This window comes from Petaurus breviceps, unplaced genomic scaffold, assembly GCF_028583685.1.
Source record: "Petaurus breviceps papuanus isolate PSGF00001 unplaced genomic scaffold, PetGlider_PUasm1.0 90763, whole genome shotgun sequence".
In the NCBI taxonomy this organism is placed as follows: Eukaryota; Metazoa; Chordata; class Mammalia; order Diprotodontia; family Petauridae; genus Petaurus; species Petaurus breviceps.
Window position 1 is genome coordinate 9,012,480 of NW_027187340.1, and position 22,924 is coordinate 9,035,403.

General features: G+C 34.8%; 1 protein-coding gene across 1 annotated transcript in view; it reads right to left on the reverse strand.

The window, feature by feature from the left end:
• The window catches only part of CWC22 (CWC22 spliceosome associated protein homolog), a 77,959-nt gene that overhangs the window by 36,553 nt on the left and 18,482 nt on the right, over positions 1-22,924 (reverse strand). The window contains exons 6-13 of the mRNA XM_069068561.1: positions 18,809-18,937; positions 16,351-16,519; positions 15,921-15,974; positions 13,188-13,323; positions 12,897-13,103; positions 12,726-12,788; positions 6,099-6,200; positions 5,304-5,385 (exon numbers count right to left, since the gene is read on the reverse strand). Coding sequence (XP_068924662.1) covers positions 5,304-5,385; positions 6,099-6,200; positions 12,726-12,788; positions 12,897-13,103; positions 13,188-13,323; positions 15,921-15,974; positions 16,351-16,519; positions 18,809-18,937 — 942 coding nt within the window. The remainder of the gene's footprint in view (positions 1-5,303; positions 5,386-6,098; positions 6,201-12,725; positions 12,789-12,896; positions 13,104-13,187; positions 13,324-15,920; positions 15,975-16,350; positions 16,520-18,808; positions 18,938-22,924) is intronic.

A 22,924-nucleotide genomic window follows, 5' to 3' on the forward strand; every position in this document is an offset into this window, starting at 1 on the left:
TAAAATTAAGAAAAATGAAATACAAGCACAAGATAGAAACAGAAAGAAAACATGATGAAAAGTTTTAAAGTTAATGTTAATATTTGAGGGAAAATATTTAAGTCCTATATCATAAAAATATTTAATTCAGTAAGATATTCAAGTGACATCAACAAGGATTTATTAAGCACCTATTACATACCAGGTACTGTGCTAAGCATTAGCAAAACAAAAAGGGGCAAAAATAGTCCTTTCTCTCAGGAAGCTCACAGGTTACATGGCCCAACCTCTAATTTTACAGCCCAGACAGATCACATAACCTGCTCTAGGTTCAAACTGGCATTAAGTAATGGAACCAGGAATTCAAGTGCTGTGGTTCCAGGTTCACTGCTCTTTCCTTACACCTAATCAATACTAGAAAACTTAACTTTCATTTAAGAATAGTGTTAACACTTTGATGTGCTTCTACAAGAGGTACGTTTCTATATTCTCATTCTACTTAAATTGAGAATCGAAACTATAAAATATTCAACAAAAATTCAATAGTCATATCTTATTGTGAGACTCACCTATGTTTTCACGTCCCACCTTTAAGTGCCAATTACTATTAATTGACACAAGACAACTCAACACTAGGGTAGAATTTTAGAAAACAATGGATCAAAATAGGCACAATGAAGAAACTCCATCTACCCAAATAAACCATTAACCTTTATAGCTATGATCTACACAAAAATAGCTTGCAATGGTAAAGTCAATTTTGAAGAGATAATTTTCACAAAAAAATACAGAAACATAATAATATTTGTAAATGGAGATAGTGCAAGCATTTCTCTCTCTTAATTTTCTTTAAAAAAAAAAAACAAGTTTTAGTTTATAGGGAAAATCTAAATTCTAAAAAACAGGTCAGGTAGTTGATGGAGAAAGTAATTAATATCCCATTTTCCTCATTAAATTTTATTATTTTCCTTCATGGTGTAAGTGAAACATCACGGAGAAAGCCAGCTGCATGAAAGGCTTATTTTTCTTGTTCATAATTTTATTTATATAAAGTACGTGGTCATTTTCCCACACATGACGCCATTTTGAAGTTATACTTATTGTTCTATTAAGTATTTTTAAATTTGAAAAAAATTAGACACTTATAAAGATCAGCTCCTAAGCATAAGCTTTCAATTTTCCAATAGCTCCTGTAAAATAAATTTTACTATTGGTTCAAAATTATGAAAGTGAATTATTTTTAACAGCAAATTTTTAAATAAAACCACACTTATGTGTCTTAACATCTCAGGTTTTGTGTTGGAAAGAAATAGATGCATTAATCTTAGAATAAATCATCAGTGGTAGAAGACTGGGTAAAGAAAGAGCATATGTCTACTACAGCAAGTACTGGTAAAAACTGATTTGGCTGCATACACATACTCAAAAAAATTAAAATCAGTGGAAAAATAGCAGTCCTACCTACTAACAAATCTAAAGCTTAAAGTAAAAAAGGAATCTAAACCATACAAAGTCCTTTGAGATTTGAATAAAGGCCAAACCAAGCAGAACTAAACCAAAACCACAAAGAAACTTAACACTATTTGCAAAGGATAAGTTAATCCTTGAGGGAGAAAAAACTTGTTCATCAGCCAAAATTATTCATGTTGTCCCAACAAGAGTGGAGGAATAAGGTAGTAGTGAGACAAGTCTTAATAGGTCAATATTAAAGACAAGAGATGGAAAAAGTTATTTAACTCAGATACTTTGCAGAAGTTGTTAAAAGATCACCTAATAAAGTTGGGTTTAATTTGTTTAAAATGCCCCATAGGCTACCCACCTCCTTATAAAGAAGAAAGGGACTCATTGGGCAGAATAAAACATACATTTAGGATATGATCATTGAAGAAATTTGCTTTGCCTGACAAAAAACTAAAGGTTTTGTCATTCTCTTTTGTTGTTGAGGATGGGAAGGGGAAGAAAATTAATTGTTAATATTTTTAATAAATTAATTTTTAAAAATGTAATTTCTTACAAGCGATCTTCAGTTTGGTACAATAAAAACACTACCTTTATCTACTGTTACTCCCAAAGAAATATCACAGGTCTCTTAACAATGCCTTTCAGGCTTCCATCTCTCAACAAATTCAAACTGCCTATGGCAGTAGCCAAATTCAATCCGACTGACTGATTAAACTACAAAAGCTAGATGTTAGGAATAAAAAGATAAAAGAAAATAACCTCTATACTCCCAAAAGTTGACAAACTAGCAGGAGACTTAAGGCATACCAAAATGCCTTTAGGTGGGAGTCATATCCTGATGTCATGTCCTAGGCTATTCATTAAAAGGTATAGATATTTAAGTGGTTCAGGGGCCTGAGGTTCAGCTGTTGATATTTCTTCTTGGTCAATAAGATTGTTGTTTCTTCTTGTTTAGAAAAGGTCCAGTAACATCATGGGGTGACGTCTTGACTTGCCCATGAATGGGATTTAAGTAAGGCAGAGTTGCACAAGGTCATCAGTCTCACTTTCTTCCAGTCATCAATATTCAGCTGTGAGACAAAAGTCAAGATGACAGGAGATAACCCAGGAGACAATGGATGACCAATGTATCTTTGATGCCTGACCAATCTCAGAGTGCTCCACAGTACCTGCTGCAGTCACCATCATGGCCACTGGAACAAACTCTTCTCATGTGCCCATTCTGCCAGAGAAAGTCTTCACACGTTTGGGGCACACACCCCTAACACACCAATGGGGTTGAAGCCTGTTGGTTACCCTCAGCCTGTCTGCTGAGAAGGTTTTAATTTTATCAGGATGTGGCTGTTACCCGTGCTATGGTTTCTTGAAGCCACAGGTGAGAGTTGAGAGTAAAAAACAGTCAAGGAAAAAGGGAAGTCAGACTTCTGATGAAGACCAGCAACATGACCAACAGTGGAACAGGAACCATACTACCAATGGACATCCATTTCTCGTTCTGAATGTTCTTCCTCTGCTCTAAGTAAGGCTCCTTTTGTTGACTGTTAGATGGACAACAAATGTTGCATTTTGTTCAATTTTAAACCTTTGTCAGATATGGATCTACCTAGTCAGTGCTGGTTTAATATAGGGCTATAATAAAACTAAGACATTAAATGCAATTGAGAAGACTATATGGAATGTTATGAGTAATTCAAAAAGGAATCAGAGAAGGTTTCACGAAGGAAGAAGTATTTAAGAAGTATTTCCTTGAAAAAGGAAAATATTTAATGGGCAGAAAAGAACATTTGGAATAATGAGAGATGATAATCTGTGTCGTATGTTTTAGGAAAGTAAAAGAAGAGGATAGAGAAAATTAAGACATCCAACTTAGCAAAAAAAAAGGCTCAGTGCCTTGGAGAGACATTTCAGTGGAGTCATCATGATGGAAGCCGGGAAATAAGGAGTTAAGGGAAGAGCAGATGGAAAGGAATGGTGGTAGCACATATAGCCTATAATCTGCTCTTTCTAGGACTCTGGCAGTAAAGGGTAATAGTTGGATTGGGGGAGGAGGGTATTGAGGAGGCAGGTATGGGGGAAAAGAAGAAGGTCAAAGTTAAAAGTTGTTTTTTTATTTTTAAATAGATATGTGAAGTCTGAGCTTGGTTAAAAACCAGGAGGTTTAGGAGACAGAAGTTGAGGTAGCACCTGTCAAATGCCAAGATCCTCTTATTAAATTACAAGAGTGTCAGGTGGCTAAAAGGTAAACAAACAACCATTAAAAGTGGGAAAAGCATGAGTGTAGCTTGGGCCCCAAGTGGTACTTGGGTCCCAACTGGCACAGGATGAAGGAGACTGTGATCTAGAGCAGAGATCTCTAAAATGTTGGCCCTCATACAAAAAGTTTTTGCAACCTGATGACTGATATTGGGGAGGGAGATGGAAAAAGGGAAATTATATTTATAATATCAGTTATTATATAGCATTATATTAGCCCTATTATAATACTATTTATTCATTATCCTTCATTTTCACTAAAACACTTTAATTTCATATCATAAAGAAGAGGTTTTCTAAATTCTTGAAGAAAATTATTGACAATAAATTGCTATCTCTGGAATGTCCAATCCAAAGGAAGGAAAGCATAGGTCCAGCAATGGACTATGTTTGTCATTCAAGGACTAATACAGCAAAATTTGGAAGGTTATCACCAGAAGGTTGGTCAACCAAGTGATGGATTTTTTTGGCAGGGTGAGGGTCTGCAAAGCGATTATGAAGATAGTTTATTAAGGTGTGGGAGTGATTATGATCTGCACGGATGGCAGAAATAAAGTGAATTTTGTACCATTTGAAGTACTGAAGAAATGATTTATTTTATTTAGCTTATTAAGAAAATATGTACATTCTCAATGGAAAAAAAAAAAAAACAGAAGGCACTCCCATAATAGTAATAGGGATTAATTTATAAGAAGTTAGTAGAAATTGATATTTGATCAACAGAAAAGGCCAAAATGGAATGTCAGTCTATTATCTTAGGATGTCATTTATCCATTAAAAACGTCTAATTTTCTATGATAACTTAGTTTGAAAAGAATGAAGTATTAATAGCTATTTTTTTCTCTTGAGAGAGGTGAAGAAATTGTCAAGTCCAAACCAAAAAATTCCCAACCAATATTTTGCTCTTTAACTTTCTTGCATTGGAGGATGAATCTAAAGCCAAGAAAATTTTCAGACAGACTGAAAACAAGATGACTCCCACTTATGAATCATAGCTATTACATCATACCAAGTGGAAATATACAAAACCTAAACCTAGTAACAAAACAAATCTGTGAAAACATTCTGCCTCCAGTATAAAATGTAAACACTACATCCACCATCTCAATAGGTTTCTTCACATTCAAAACAACAGATGTATTAATTATTTAACATTTTCATGTATTTCTCTTCATAATTAAACTCAATGACTTCTAGTTTAAAAGGAATTGCTTTGTTTTCAAAATGTAGTTATTGACTTTTCTTAACCTCACTTTGAAGGATCTTTAAAATTTGCCTGAGGACTTCTTTCTAGTATTATTCATATTTCTATGCAGATAGAGATCTCTTCCCATCTGCATTGCAAGACATAATATGAAACTGTTAGCAGAGAACAACTCTTTTGCTTAGAACCAGAATTTAGAAGCCAAACAAGCAAAATAAATCATTAAATTTCTATCACATCACTAGACTGTAGGTGAAATGAGTAGCAGCTCTCAAGATTTTGTTCATGATTTATATTTAACTGCAAGAGAATAAGATGCTTAACAGCATTTTATTATAAAACAAAGACGATTTAAAAAAAAACCCAGGCTGTATAGGGCTTTCAAAATATACAGGTAGGAGCTTACCTTGACTGAATAGCAAGATAAATTGTACGACGAAATGACACCAGATTGATTTCTGTTTTGTCATGGATAGTCACTTTTTGTCCTGGAAGAAAACAGCAAAATTTAGAAAACATCAAAGTAAGTGTGAAACAAATGCAAATAAACTTTTACATAATTATACTTTAAAAACATCAAATCAGACAGATTTTTGCAAATTAATTTTCTCAGTTGCAAGATAGGTGGACAGTCCAAGTCCTAGTCAATAACATTACTGAGCTATTAGGGTACTACCTAGCATGTTCTGCTACACTAGGAGAATTAACTTATACCTTTAAGAACAAGCCCATGGTACCAATCTAAGTGTGATTTTTTAAAAGAAAAAAAAATGAAGTGAGTTGTAGTCTTAGTAGGCAACACTGCTTCAAAAAGTTTCTGAGCCAAACTACGAAAACTCCCTGCTCCCTATGTAAACTCTCCATTTATAGAAAGGACTTCATGTTGCTATCTGATACAATAACATTTCAAGAATTCATTCATTTATGGGTGAACTACTAACTTTCTGAGAATAAATGACTCACCACAACAGATCAATATAAAATCTGAAGTACATGCAAATGTGAATCTTAGCCATAATGAGTCTCTCTAATTCATGAAAACCTTGGTCATATTTATTTTTAAGTTCTAAAATGAAGCCAAGTAAGTAAAAGCATAAATATCAACCTTCCCTTAAAAAAAAATTAACAGGCTTATTGTTAATTACATAAGTACCATTTTTTTCTTAAACACTACTGAAATAACTTGGGAAAAAATGTTTACCTTCCTCGTCTTCATCGCCCTCTTCTTCTTCCTCCTCATCTTCTTCACTACTTCCAGCATCTTGGTCTGTGTTTGAATCACTGTCACCTTCATCAAGAATTTCTAGAAAAAATAAAGTAGGTAATAAAATCAAAGCAAAATATAAAGGTTACACGACACCCGTATCACTTTTTGAAAACAGTATGTCTGGTTCACTCTGTGCTTCTGGGCAGTAGGAGAGCACCAACCCTTAAATACACATGAGCCAACTGGTAGCGCTCTCCTAGAAAAAAAAATATCATTATCCTTTTGCCAAAGAAAGCTAGGTGGTCATGACACAAAAACTGGACAAGCAGAATGAGGAGAAGAATTAGCTGGCAGCTTTTCAGAGCACAATGCGAAAGATTTTAGGCTAGAAACTGGCATATTTTGAGAGGCAGAGTTATATTTATTTCAGCATAAGAAGGACAGTTTTCAACTAGGAAAGGCCAGGGTAGGGAAGAGAAAGAAGAAGATAAATAAGGCTGCTAAGAATTCCAGGGTTCTCAAAAGAATTTTATAGAACAAAAAAAAAGGGTTTAAAAAAATCTCATTATCCTTTTTTTATCCATTTCATGCTATATATAGACATTAAATGGTGAACATCAAAATCAGTAATATAGCCCATCTAATGAGTGATCAAATGTAAAACAAAGAGTAGCAGAAACTTTATTTTGAAAAAGTACCATTTGTTTTATTAGTCTTGTAGGACTTGTACTAGCTTAAAACCCATGGAACTTCTGGGATTCTAAAGTCATTTGTCTGATGATATTGTCCATAATAAGGTCAGTGAGTTTTTCATATCTTTTAAAATCTTTAATTTCAATAGCATGGGTAAAACTCTTCCACATCTTAGTCAATGTGATTTATAACTACTGTGCCCTCACATCACCTGTCAACCAAGCTTACCTAGGCTTCTCTCAAATAGCAACCTTCTAGTGATGAGGGTCTATGAACTTATCAAGGCTGGTATTTGGACAAAAGGCACACAGTCTGGTGGTGAACCTATACTTAAGGCCTTTCTAGTTTAGAAGGGCCTGCATCATCTTATATTTGATTGGCAAAATCTTCAGGAACCAAATGTCACTTTCATGCCATGATGAGGCAATCAGAGCTTTGAAGTCAAAACAATGCAAAAGGATCATATTCAATTAATTCCTGCTTTTATATAGATTTACAAATCCAAATTTTTACCTGGAGGCTTCCAAATAAATTTCCTAGGCAGAAGCATTACCTAACAGGAGAAGAGAATGATGCTATTTCAGTGGTGTACTAGCAACAAAATTTGTCACAGTTGTGAGGAAAATAATAAGCATCCAAGAAAGTCAGTCAATAAACAATAAATAAGTGCCCTCTATATACCAGGCACTATGCTAAGCCCTGGGGATACAAAGAAAGATAACATAGTCCTTGCTCTCAAGGAGTAGATAGTCTAATAGGGGAGAACTGCAAACAAGCTACAGAGAGGGTAAAGAGAAAATAATCAATAGAGAGAAGGCACAAAATGAAAGGGATTAGGAATGGCTTCAAGTAGAAGGTAGGATTTTAGCTGGAACTTAAAGGAAGCCAGGAAAGTAGAAGGTGGAGATGAAGAAAGAGAACATTCCAGATATGGGGGGACAGTGGTTGTAAATGACCTGAGTCAGGCAATGGAGTGTCATCAATATCAGAGGTGGGGGTGGGGTGGGGGTGAGGGTGGAAGAGGAACTTTAGTGTACAAAGACAATGAGAGATAAGTTATGAAGGGCTTTGAATGTCAAAGAGGGGTCTTGTATGTGATCCTGGAAGATATCTGATAGTGAGTCACTGTATCAGCAAGCACCCCAGCATACCGAGGGTGGCTGCCAACACAGGTTGTTAGATCTGCTTTTCTAAAGGAAAGTAACTCAAAATGGGTTAACGATCTTGCTTTAATCAATCAAACATATCATTTACCTAGTTCAGGGGAAGAAGTCAGCATGCCAAACTTCAGAGTATTACAGAGGTTACAAGCAAACAGAAACATTTCAAGCAGACAACTGTCCAACCATAACATCCATACCTAGTCAGTCATCAGACAGGGAAGAATCAACACCTGGGTTTTTCAAAGCTGGGGGGATCTCAATGGCTGCCCAGAGTCTCATCTGGTCAAACATTACACAACACTTCTCAAAGTGAGACCCAAAACAAAGCCTCACATCAGGGATTATATAGCCTTCTCCTGGCTCAGAGAATGTAACAACCCTCTTGACCCACTGCCTGATCACTAAGTATCTCCTGAAAAACAAGCCTCCCACCACAGGCTCCAGGTGCACTTAAGCCTATCAAATGCCCTAGGGGCAGGGAAGATCTTACACAATACAATCTTAGAAAGATGGCAACAACATAAATTTACATTCCCATTACAGTCACTGAAGTTGTATGTGGGGGGGGGGGGGAGAACAATATGGTCAGGCACTTCAGGAGGATCATTTTGACAGCTGAGTGAATGATGGACTGGAATGATGGACTTGAGGCAGGCAAAGCAACCAGCAGATTACCTAAAAGGTCCAAGAGTGAGGTGATAAGGCCTGTACCAGGGTAGTAGCAGTGTCAGAGAAGAGAATGGGGCTTATATGAGAGATGTTACAAGTTAAAATAGACACTGGCAACAAACTGGATATGGGGAGCAAGAGAAAGTGAGCAGTTGAGGATTCCTTGACACCTACCCTAGGTTGTGAGCCCGGGAGACTGGGGGGATGCTGGCATCGTCAAAGGTATTAAGGAAATTGGCAACAGGTTTAGGGGGAAAGATAATTTCATTTTGGACATTTTGAGTTTAAGATGTCTATGGTATATCCGGTTTGAGATGTCCAAGAGGCAATTGGAGACAACAGACTAGAGGTCAACAAAAAGGTTAGGGCTCTTTAGGTAGATTTGAGATTTATCATCACAGAGATAATAATGGAATCCATGGGAACTGATGAGATCAACATGAAACAATATAGGGGGAAGAAAAGAATAGGGCCCAGGACTGAGTCCTGTGGGATACTTACAGTTAACAGGAATGACCTGGATGAAAAAAGATTTAGTAAAGGTGTGGTAAGAAAGGTAGAAGAGGGGTGGCTAGGTGGCACAGTGAATAGAGCACCAGCCCTGGAGTTAGGAGGACCTGAGTTCAAATCCGGCCTCAGACACTTAACACAAAACTAGCCATGTGACCTTGGGCAAGTCACTTAACCCCAAATGCCCTCCAAAAAGCAAAACAAAACAAAACAACAAAAAAAAGAAAGGTAGAAGAGAACCAGGAGAGAGCAATGTCATGAAAACCTGAAGAAAACAAAGTATCTAACAGAAAAGAGTGATAAAGAGTGTCAAAGGTTACAGAGAGGTCAAGAAGAATGAGAACTGAGTAAAGGCCATTATATTTGGCAATTAAATGATGATTTAGCAACTTTGGAGGGAAGAATTTTGACTGAGTGATGAGATCAGAAGCCAGTCTGTAGAGAGTCAAGAAAGTGAAGAGAATACCTTGTTTCCCAAATGCTGCCAGACACAAAGCAAAGAAAATACAGCTCATTAGGTAGCCCCATGTTACTAACCTGTCCTTTTTGGTACCAGCCCCCCACAATTAAAAATATTTTTGAAAGAATAAAAGTCAAAGAAACTCCAGTGGGTATTTCTATCAGTTTCTCTTGACCTACAGCAAATTCTGCTTAACTGTGAAAGCTAATTAAATTTCATTTTAATTAACTGGATAATTTTTTAAAATGAGAGATTACATTTCTAGCTATTGGCATATTGCCAAGACCCTTGAGGATGGAAGAATAGCGGGGGGTGGGGAGGGGAAGGAAGATGGGACTTCTAATTTCTCCAGCAACAAGTGCTAACTTCACAAAAGGAAAAAGAGCTAACTCAGCTAAAATTTCCAGCTATGTTAATAACCTAAGGGAATAAACTTGTAACTACAATTAAAATTTCTTTAATTTTGATTCCCCAAACCAAAATAACGAATTTGGATAAAAGAAACAAACAAATGGTTTGGGTTTTCTATTAATCAGCAGACATTTATTATGTATCTACAATTCATTCTACTTGAAGTTATAACAAAAAGACACTTCAAGTGGCTTTCATTCTAGGTACAGACAATATTGAGATATAAGAAAATAGGGAACAATTCAAGATGATATATGATGGTTGAATTGTGTAATACAGACTTTTAGTGCTATAAAGTGCATTTTAGAGGGTCAGAGCAAGACAGCCTGAGCAAATGCTTAGGGACGCATAAATGAAATAAATGGTCAGAAGGCAGGACGTGCTAGAGTAGAAGGGCTGAGGAAGAGAGAAATATCTAAGAGTCCAATTGTATCCAGTAGGAGGAGGGATATCAACTGAATTTAGAATGCCTAAAGTTAGTGAAATCAGGTAACTGTTGAGTAATCACAGTATGAAATGATGAGAATGATTTCTGAAGCCATTTTGAGGGAACAGTTGACAGGACTGGGAAAACAGACTGGATTTAGGTGATTAAGGAGAGATAACAGTCAAAGATAAATCTGAGATTTTTTGGCCTTGACATTTGAAGCACTTTGGGTGGTCAAAAGGAGTAAAGAGGATGGATGAGGAGCAAATTAGACAATCTCTAAGGTATTTTATCACTCTAAATCCTCTATTACAACAAGAATGGGGAACTTGGGAAAGGAAGCTGATCTGAGGTCAAAGTTGATGAATTCAACTTTAGACAGTTTAATTTGATATAGTTATAGGATATCTGAGGTGAAATGTTCAAAAGAGAGATGGAAATACAGAAGTCACCAAGGTAAAGGTAGAGGCTGGAGATGAAGATGTGGATATCATCATCACTTGCATTTGACTATGTGGCTGATAAAAACAAAAGAGGTAACCACTATTTTTTTTAAAAGTAAATATATAAAAAAACAAATGTGATATTATAGATGACAACATCATAGAGTCAGAACTTGAAGGACCTCAGACGTCTAAGTTCCTCAATGTGCAGATGAGGAAACAGAGGACTAAAGAGGAAAAGTTTGAGGTTACACAAGAGATTTTATGAGTATCAGAAATGGAATTTGAACCTCGGTCCTCTGATTCAAAATCCAGCACTCTGTTCACTGTACCATACTGTCTCCTGCAAAGTCAAATGCTGGCTCAGAAGACTACCATGTTAAATTCTCAGTCTCCTTGCTGGTTCATCATCCCTATCATGCTCTTAACTCTGGGCATACCCTAAAGCTGTGTTTAGTCCTTCTCATCTCATCCCTCTCTAAATGTTCTCACTCAAGTAACCTTGGTAGCTCCTATATATATATAGATATATATATGTATATATATATATATGTATGTATGTATATGTGTATATATTATGTTATATATAATTTATATATTATATATATAAAATCCTATAATTAAATATTATATGTATGTCTCCACCTGTAATTTTTCTCCTGAGCTATAGCCCTGTATCAACAACTACTTACTGGTCATTTAAAATTTGAGGTCCCATAAACATCACCAACTCAACAAGTTCAAAATGGAGCCTATTATTTTTCCCTCAAGCCACCTTGCTGAAATCTCTCTTTTTCTCTTCCTCCTCCCCATCAAGGACATCAACCTCCTTGTCACTTAGGTTTGTAACCTCACTGTTATCCTTTCCTCAGTCTTACTCAACCTACAAATGAAGTCAGTTGCCATTTCTTCTTCCACAACTCTTAGAGCTAGCCAAATTTGCGTATTCATGACCATCACCAGGCTCTTAGCTTTTCTTACTACAATAACCTGCTAATCTGTCTTCCTACCGCTGAGTCTCCCTCCTCTCAAATCAATCATTCACAGAGCTGCCCACGCAATTTTCCTAAAGCACAGGTCTTACTATGTGATTTTCCAACTCAGTAAAATCTAGCAGCTTCCTATTATAATATATAAACTTCTCTATTTGGCATTTATAGCGTGGTCCTAATCTTATTTTACATTACTCCCTTCCCCGGTTTTATATTCCTGCTAAACTGGCCTTCTTGCTATTCTTAACAGATGATATTGAACTTTTAATTCTGTGTCTTTAACACTGGCATCTTTATGTCTAAAGGATACTTCCTGCTCACCTCTGCCTCTTAGAATCCCCTATTTTCTTCAAGATTTAACTCAAGTACCACCTTCTGTATCCTGCATAGTAATTTTTCTAAGGCCACAATTCCCTGAATCTTAGTGTCTTCTCTCCCCAAATTACTTTGCATTCATATACATATATGTGCGTGTGTATACACACGCACATATATTCTCTATATACTTATTTATGGACATGTTTTTTCAAAAACAATGAAAGCATGTTGAACACGGGTTATTTCATTTGTTATCATATTCCCAGAGCCTAGCGTGAAGTCTGATACACATTAGGTGCTTATTAAATCCATACTTATGCTGGTTGATTGGATACAGGATTTTCAATTCAATTAGGAATATGCCCCAGTTCCTAAACAGTTCTATTTTTTAAAAATTCTTGAGCTTTTAGACAATGGGCACAATTCTTATGGATTAAATATAAGATAATCACAAAAATACTCCATAAAAATTTAAAATTACAGTTGTGTGGGTTTTTTTAAACTTGACAATCAGTTTAAATAAAATTCTATTTACCTTTCTTAATAGTTTTGTATTTCTCTTCATTTTCCATAAAATTAGGATCCAGCTTGAAGACATCTTTTAAAATAGAAAAAAAACAGTGTATTTTAAAATCACAATAACACTCATGATATTTATACTTAACTCCAAATAGTTTGGCATGGTTTTCTTCTATGTCTGACTTACTAAGCACATCCTCTGGATTATAGTCATCTTCCAATGGAAGCATATGAGTGAACTGGTCTTCTTCCTCTACTAGATCAAGTCCTTCCAGAATAACAGGATGATCCTTGAATCCATCCTTACGTACTGCAAACATCACTTCAATCATATACTGAACTCGTTTGTCAATTTCAGATTCATGGAGAATGTTGCGAAGGCGTTCAAATATAGCTATAATTAAAAAGAAAAAAGTTATATGAATAAAAGGCTCATATTCAACCAAAACCTAAATTCTACAGTAAAGAATATACTTACCATTAATTCCCCTAGGTGAGACTTCTGTTAATTTTAGGCCACACTCTTTAAGAAATCCAATTGCAACTTCAACGCTATCATCTGTTGGTCTTTCAAGGAGTAAAGTAAGCATCTCTAAACATAAAACTTCATGTGCCTATAAGAGAGGGATGCAATATGATTAAAAGAACATATTTTTGGATAATTATTAATAAAATACTTTAAGCTATATAATGCGAATGAAAATTTCTTGTGATGGCAATGCTAGGCTATAAGCCAATAAGCTCTATTACTAGCTACAGATTATATGACAACGTTATCTCAATTAGACAGCAAATTTATTTCTTCCACTTCTATTTTCCACTTTTGTACATCTAAGATCTGTTTTGGGAAGGGAAAATGATTCAAGGATGACCTTAAGTTAATGAATTAACTAATTAATTAAGTTAATGAATTCTCTCAAAATTGTTCAAATGTTAACTCAGACTAAATAGAGGGACTAGTTGACTATGACTTGTTCTATCCACACTTGCTGTACACCAAGTTCCTTCTACCAGGCCCAACCCTGCATCTGGAGTCTTATTCCAATTTGGGAATTCCTCAGTGGATATAAAGCCTCTGCTCCTGAGACCTCTCCCTCTAACTTCTCCCAAGACATCTACTAGAAAAGTGCCTCAATCCAGCCTAGACTAATTCTGATCCAGGATGCACTCCAGACTTCCTACACAATGAAGGGAGGGACAAATTTTTGTCTTCCCTACTTTCCTTTTCTGCCTTTTTTCTGATGTTGACTTTGCCATTAGAATGAAAGCTCTTAGAGGGCAGGGGATGTTTTTCTCTCTATTTGTATTTTTATATTCCCAGCACAGTGTCTGGCATACTGTAGTTGCTGTTCAGTCATTCAGACCTGTCTGACTCTGACCCATTATGGACCACAGCAGGCTAATACTGTCCATGGGATTTTCCTGGCAAAGATACTGGGAGTAGTTTACCACATCCTTCTCCAGTTGATTAAGGCACACAGAAGTTAGATGACTTGCCCAGAGTCACAAGCTACTAAGTGTTTGAGGTTCAAATTTGAACTCAGGTCTTCTTAACTTAGGCCCAGTACTCTATCCAATGATGGACAGCTGCCTCTGATATAGTAAGTGCTTAACAAATAGCTGAATGGCTGACCAATGGCATCATTTTAGGACTATTCTCTTCATATTTAGTCAGATAAATGCTATATTTTACCATCTTTAATCTATAATATAAAATTTAATATTCAAGTTAAGAGCACTTTTAATAATTTTGGATTAGGAATATGTTGTTTTATATAATTTTCTCTGATTAAAGCATATATATCTAATAATTCAACTTTTAATATCTCTCATTATATGAATTCTAATGTATCAAAGAATCCATAAGTTTTTGGTAAAGTGAAAAAAAAAAACCCATTTAACGCTATAAAAATGAACTAAATTATCAATTGCAAAAAATAAAATCAAGAGCCATGTTTAAAGTTTCATTTTGATAATACCATGAATAATTTATAAGCAAATTAAGAATAGAATAATTATATTAGGAAAATTCATCATAAAAACAGTATGTCTTATAATGGAGCCAAAAGATTTAGACAATCCTCTCTAAAAATCACTCATATATTACAAGAAGGAAAAGATGTTTAAATTTCATAATAAGTAACACCAAAAATGAAAACAAAATAAAATAATAATCTCATGTCTATGACAGAAAAATGATTCCACTCCACACAGAAGCAGAGACATAAAATATACTGTTAACTTTTTGGCAAAAGTCCTAAAAATATTTTAAATTAGCTTTATACTATTCACTACAGTGTTTGCAAACAAAAGTTGTGCAATTTTGCATTGTCTTGGTATATGTAAAATCAATTGTCTCTGGTCTTATAAAAAAGGTTTATTTGTTACTCCCATGGTGGTTAGGGAAGTGGCACTCAATTATTTTTTTAAGAGTAAGAGTGAATCCCTACAGTTAAAAGAAATTAGAGAAAGTGACAATGAAACCCTGGCACTTAGTAACCTTAAACAAAGTTCATTTTCATTTATTATTTCTCTCAACCTAGAAATTACAACAGATATGAAAAGGAAGCTTTAAAGTAAGGTCAATATCAATTTTGTTACTTGCCAAGATTATAAACTTTAGGGGAAAATTTTAATTTTAGGGGAAATTATATTTTTAAAAATATAATTTTTAAAATTTAAAATAAAATAAAATTTTAGGGGAAAAAAAACTATTGAATAAGGAAATATGTTTGACTTTGAGCCAAATGAATTAAAAAGTAGCACATCGAAATGAAAATATATTTATCAATAGAGATAATACTGATTTCTTCTATTTGTTTAAAACTAATAACCTGAAGGCAAAGATACAGATATTAGAAATGACATTGCTTACTATGTTCCCATAATTAGGGTCTAATGAACAAATAAATGGGAAAGTTTCCAATTTTAGTCTCAAGATAAAAAAATTAATGAAATTACACTATTTGAAAGCATAGTAATTTGAAAAGAGAGTTGGCTGGTAATATAATATACAAATGTAAAAAAACCCTATATATTTCTTTATTAAATTATATTAGAAGTGTTCATTATAGTTATTAACTAAAATATTGAAGAAGAAAAAGAAAATCAAGTGTTGCATATCACAAGAAAAAAGCAAGAACAAAGGACATGTTATAGGGCTGGGCTCCCTATTTTATAGAATAGGCCGAAATTTCAAGTAAGTACTTACCACATTCTGGTTAATAAGGTGTGCAACGAATTTTGAAGCGGTTAGACAAAGTTGCTGCAAAACGAAGCAAAAGAAAGAGTTACGTGGTGAACTTGACTTCCTGAATCTTAAATATCTTTATTAAGTTGCAGAATCTATAGCATTTTAATAATTTTGTAATTAGTATGAAAAAACTTATTTTTTCAAGTAGGGAAATAAGTACATAAAGTTTTTTTAAAAGTATCTCAGCATGAAAACCATTGGCATATAAAGAATAAGTTGGAAGCATTAGTGGTACTAACTCATTGTGATTTATCATTGGAAAAATACTACAGAATTAAAAGAATTTAAGTATTTTCACCCTTCCTTTTTATTGTAGTATAATATCAGATCTGTACCATCTAGCAGTCCGTACCATTACAGCATTTAGAATGAAAAGTCCATTACATACCTTATCATTTCTTCGATAGCCTTTCCGAAAATTCAGAATTAGCCTCTTGAGGATCAGTTCTCCAATGTTTGGGAACTTTGAGTTGATAATTGCCACAAGAGCTGCATAGACATGGGTAAAGATTGGAGATGCACTCTGTGCTTGCAAAACAGATCGAGACAGCAATCCCCTGTGGTTTTTTTTAAAAAGAAAAATACACCAAAACTTTTTAAATAAAAAATTTATCAAAACCTACTACAATCTTTCCAAAGGAAAAAAATACCTTTACCAGGAATTCTAATGCAGTAACATTATTTTCTCCTGTAAGTAGCTGTGAGAACCAAATAAAGACTAAAATTTTCAGCACTTTTAATAAATACATGCTAGGGTGTCTTTACAACCCCAAATTAACCCTACCCCTCCAACCCTAGGAGTAAGCTGTTGACAGAGTTTGTGTCTTTCAGCTATTTCTTTTAATTCATGACCTCTGGCATTCTGAAAGAATTCAGAAGTAAAAAATTTATAAAGAAAAGAACATCTGAGTAAAACATTACAAAAAAGACTCAAAGATAAACAAACTAGCTTCAAAAATACTGCTTTTAAAATTGTTGCTGTTCAGTTGTTTCAGTTGTGTTTGACTCTTCAGAACCCCATTTGGTGTTTTCTTGGCAAAGATACTGGAGTGGTTTGCTATTTCTTTCTCCAGCTCTTTTTACAGATGGGGAAACTGAGGCAAACAGGATTAAATTATTTGCTCAAGATCAGACAGCTGGTAAATGTCTTCTGCCAGGTTTGAACTTAGAAGATGATTCTTCTTGACTCCAGGCACAGAACCCTATCCATTGTGCCACCTAGATGCCATTCGCAACAGACATTAGCTACACCACTTATATATAATGTATCTATGGCACGAATGCTAAAGGCAGACTAAGAAAAGATTTTCTATGAAACATAGCCTACCATCACCATAAGGGAGGCACTGGAGATAAATAAAAAATCCCTCTCCCATATTATGTCAGTTCTTATTTTCCTTCACCAACCCTCCTGCAAACCAATACCCTAATAGTTACCTGCAGTTGTCAAAGCCTCCAATTTCAGCACTGTGAAATGGTCTGCCTGACCCCCTGATTTATATTAACTTTTCACCCTCACCTCCCTGCTCCTCAATCAAAATTCCTCAGTCTTGCGTAACTAAACTAAAAAAGTTAAACACTAAATTACTGTTGTTGTTTGTCCTTCATTCTCAAAGACGACCATGGCATCAGGAAGGTGATGCCATGACTTGCAAGTGAACTGTATTTCAGTGAGGGAGGGCTGTGCAAAATCATTTTTTCCTCTGAAGATATCTGAGTCCAGTGGCAAGATAAAAATCAGGATGACTGGAGATGACCTCATGTAGTAAGCGACCTTGGACTTTTTAACCTAAGGTTTTTCACAGGTCTCAGTTTGACTGAAGGCAACATCCATTCACTGAGTAAGGCTAGGTAAGAAATGAGACAAAGAATGACCTCTTTTACCTAATGGAGGAAAAAAAATCAATCCAGGAGGTAAAGACCCTTTCTGGTCAAAACAGAAACAACTGCTATTTACATTTACTCTGAAATGGCCCAAACTATAACCACTAATTGGGGCTTTGGCTGGGACCTATTGTTGACCAATCAATGAGAGCCACAGTGAATTGGGTTTAAGGTATGGTCCTTAAGAAAGAAATCTAACCCATAAACACCAAAATGTCTAGCAAGGTTTCAGTGATGGAACCCTTAGATAAAGGTATGTCAACGTGGACAGAGGGAGACGAAGGAGGAGAGGAGAGAACAAATAAGTTAATACTACAGTGTGAATGTCCAACAGAATTAAACCTTCAAGGAAAGTATTTGTCATATCCAAGCCTCCCTCCTCCCAAGTACATGGCAAGGTCTTTCCTTTTTCTTTCTCTTTTTTAACCACCAGTACATAATATCACATATCAATACTTAATAAATATGTGTTGAAATAAGCGAATGGGGTAGATAGTACTTTAAAACTGTAAAGCATCAAAGAACTATATAAAGTTGTATTATTTCTGTTGTTCTCTTACCCCCATAAGGTACATCATATCCCACTTTTTAAAATGTTTCTCACTTTCTAAATTCTCAGCCCATTAATTAATTTATTTTTAAAAGGCTATTGAAATAAGGTTAAAAGTTTGACTAGTATAAGATATTGGGTATAAGAAATAATAATAGGATAACAAGTTCTACTGAGAACAGTTAAGCATGGATGGGCACACATGTTTCATGATGATCTATTAAAATCTAAGTTAGACAGTCTATAGTTTAGTAAAGAATTTGTATGAATTGAATATAGATACATACCACTGAAAAAATGGCATAAAATTACAAAGATCACTATCTATATTTTAAAACAGTAATGTTTGTTTTTGCCATTGATGCTGGGTTACTTTTTAAAAGTAATGTGAAATGAAGTAATTGATACTTACCTTCCCCTAACTATGTTTTCTTGCAGGAGTTCTTGAATGATAATCCCTATGTTAGAAATGTTCACTTTATTGATAAGACCATTGATTGACTTCTTCAAGGCCTCCCAGCTCATCCTTTGGTATGCTAAGCTATAAGAAATTTAACAATTGGTAAATCTAAGGATGTTATTACCACCTTCTAAATATACTCATAGATAATGCCAAGTTAGAGATATAAAAATTATTCCAACAATAGTGCTTTTTAAAAATTTCCATTTTACCATATGCATCTTTAAAGCACACAATTCATTATACTATGACCATAGAAATAAATGCCTAACTTCCCAAATTAAAAAATTCCTCTGTTTTTCTGTACATATTCAAATTACAAAACTGATACTTAAACCAGTCATGCTACGGTAAAACTAATACTTTCCTATACTAAAAAAAGGATGCAAATCTTTCCATAGCATGGTAAAATAATGGTGAAGGACTGTAATTTCTTCTTAGATATAATTAAAATTTTCATAAAGAATTCACTTCCTTTAAAAAAAATTTTTTTGCCCCCAATGACATGTAAAAACAATTTTTAACATTTTTTTTTAAAGTTCTGAGTTCCAAGTTCTATCCTCCCACCCCTCTCTGCAATAGCAAGTAATCTGATACAGGCTATGCATGCACAATCATGTAAAACATTTCCATATTAGTCATTCTGTGCAAGAAAACTAGAACAAAAAAACCCATTTCTTAGAGCTTAATGTGTGAATGTTCTTTTGCATTTCATCTCTTCATTCAGCAATCCAACATTGCTGTGTAGATAAACTAGACTTTTTCCCCCCAATAAAAGCAAACAACTATTTTGCCAATTACAAGATAAAATGAAAAGTGAAACTTATATTGTACATCTTATTTACAATGAGGAAGCACTGAAGGAACATAAGCACATCACGTAAATAAACTAGAAATAAAATGAAGCCAGTAGAAGGGCTTAAGAGATAGTAAGTTCTCCCTTACTAGAGATTTTCAAGCAATTGCTAGATGACCCTTTTTATGAGGTATGTTATAGCAGACAATTTTGTACGTGTATGGCTGTACCAGACGGCTTCTATAGTGCCTTATAGAATGGACAATCTATGATTCTGTGATACTTGCATAAATTCATGTCTAAAAGACTAGATGTTATTTAATTTCTTCTTGGCCTTTAGAGAGAATTATACCAACCAGTCCAGAAAGATAAATATCTTCTCTATAAAAAAATAATTAACTGCTACTTTAGACAAATCACTTAATGTCTTCTGTAAAATTGAGAGGGCTGGCTTCTAATAACTTATGATCTTATACATATCCTTCCATATGAAATGTGTTGTATGGTTAAACGAATGTGTCAATAAGATCTTCCCTGAACATAATTTGAATTTCTTCCCTGAATTACTAAAATGAAATTATCAAAAGCTTAATAAAAAGTCAAAATTCCATCTACTTGATTATTAAATAACAAAGCATATAATAATAATAACAATAACAATAATAACAAATATTTACAAAGTATTTACAAAGCATTTTACGTTACTCACTTAATCTTCACAGCAATCCTATGAGGTAGAAGTTATTATTTATCCCCATTTTACAGAGGAGGAAAATGAGGCTGAGAGTCAAGTGACTTGCCCAGGGTCATGAAGCTAATTAAGCATCTTAAGCAGAATTTGAACTCAGGTTTTTCTGACTCCAAGTCTAGTGCTCTATCTACTGTTTCAAACTTCTATCTCTATTCTGTTTAAAAAGAGGTTTTAGTAGCTGGAAATTATTACTAGAGTAACTGAAATTCTGCACAAAAATGGTAACAAAACTGATAGCTCCTGGAAATAAGAAAAAATAAAGGCAAGGAAAGACCGATTACATATTCTGGGGAACTCCATTTGAACTGGCTGTCCTCAACAATGTTCTAATTTGAGAGTGGCTAGGTGGCACAGTGAATAGAGCACCAGCCCCAGCGTCAGGAGGACCTGGGTTTGGATCTGGCCTCAGACACTTAACACACACACAAAAAACCTAGCCGTGTGACCTTGGGCAAGTCACAACCCCAATTGCCCTCCAAAAAGCAAAAACAAAACAAAACAATGTTCTAATTTTATAATGCTCTGGTTTTATGATGCCATGAAAGGATGGGAAAAAACAGAAGATGGCAAGTAAGATATGAGCACTACACTGGTGTACATGTAGATACTGCTTTATAACACTGGCAAGGTCACACCTTCAGACATCAAAGCAATAGCCTTTTCTGCACAAATATAAGATCTCTGCTAAGTACCAACCATTTGACTTGTTCAACCAATTGACTTCATTTCTCTGGGCCCCTTTCCTCATTTATAAATTATGGGCACTGGACTAGATGGCCACTAAGACCTCTTACTCCTAATGATCTTTTGTGACCTTTGGTTATACAGGCTGCTTTACCTTACTTCCAGGAGTGTGAAGCTCATTACTTTATCAGGATTCCTGTCCTGCTATTTTATACCTGTCAATAAGTTCTTCTCCTATTAAGCTCAAATCTACCTCTCCATCACTTCTATCTAGTTCTAGTTCTGCCAAACAGAAAGAGTACAAGACTCTTTCTTAGTCCATACAGCCCCCCTTCACATGTGCAAAGTTTCCTAGCTCCCTTTAATCTTATCTTTTCCAGGCTAAACAGTCCCAATTTCTTCAACCATTTTTCACATTAACAGTTTCCAGACCCCTGACCATTCTGGCAACTCTCTTAAGGAACACTCCAGTTGGTCAAGTGTTCCTTTTAAACTGTGAGTGACACCTAAAATTAATCTATGAACTAACACTGATAGAGTTGAGTTAATTTCCTGTTCCTCTACAGGCTTGTCTAAAGAATCTCACAATGGAGTAACGTGAGAAAATCCATGTTTTAAGGGAATTACTTAATGAAAACAGTCTTATTTCAGGAGCATTATTTTGATAACGTGGAGGGGAGGGGGGGATATAGACTGTAGGAGAGTAAAGCAGAGATTAGAAGCAAAGGGATAGTAACCTGGTCCTGAGGTGATAAAAGATCTGCACTAAATTGGTGGCAGGAAAAATAGAGATAAAGATGAATTTGCCACATCTCAATTAATGTAATGTTTTTCACATGACAGGCTCTTAATAAATGCTAAATAAATGTTAAATAATCAATAAAACCTGGTGGCAATGGGGTCAAGAAAAATCAAAGCTTGTTCTTGGTCAACATTTCCATGAAGGATTTTTTCCTTGTTTAGAAGCACACTATAACTACTTTGTTGAACTGAATGCTTACAAAATCTGTGGGCACACACAGGATTCCAAGGGATAGCTAATATGAGAAATAAAAGAATTAAGATTCAAAATGATGTTCATAGGCTAGAACACCAAGTCCAAACTATCAAATAGGGACAAATCTAATGACAAAAAAAGAGATTCCTATAAACAAACTAAGAAAAAAACATACAACAAAAACCAGCAAGCCTGGTAGATGTAAAGGAAAGGAGCAGAGATACATGTGACAGCAGCTATAACAAAAAAGAAAATCTGTGTATTCATAACTGCTCAATTTTAATAGCAAAAAAAAAAAAAAAAGGAAATACCCTATATTTCCCACAACTGAGGAATGGCTGAATAAATTATGGTATATTAATATAATGAAATATTATGTTGCCATAAAAGTTACAAATGTGAAACCTTCAAAAAAAGTATAAAGATATGCATAAGGTAATACAGAGTAAAACCATTAGAATCAAAAGTGTAAACATACTGACTGAAACTATATGGAAAAAAAAACAATGGAAGGAAAATCTGATCCCAGATGGCAGAATTTTGGACAAGCCTTGATGAAAATAAACCAAAGCCTCTTACTCACTTGGCTTTTTTTGCAAATTCTCTTGATTCTACCTGGTTAAAGAATAGTTTTGGTTAAGTTCTTTGATCATTCTTTTGTACATATATTTGACTGCTTTCCTTTGTTGAATACTCAGCTTGAAAAAAAAAAAAGAACTTTCTAGAAATCAAAGCTGTCCAACAATGGATCTTACAGTAGTAAAAAAGCAGCAACCTCTCTCCTCGTCACTCCAGCAGAGTCTAAAAGTCTATCAAGTCTGGCTAAGCAGAAGCCTGGAC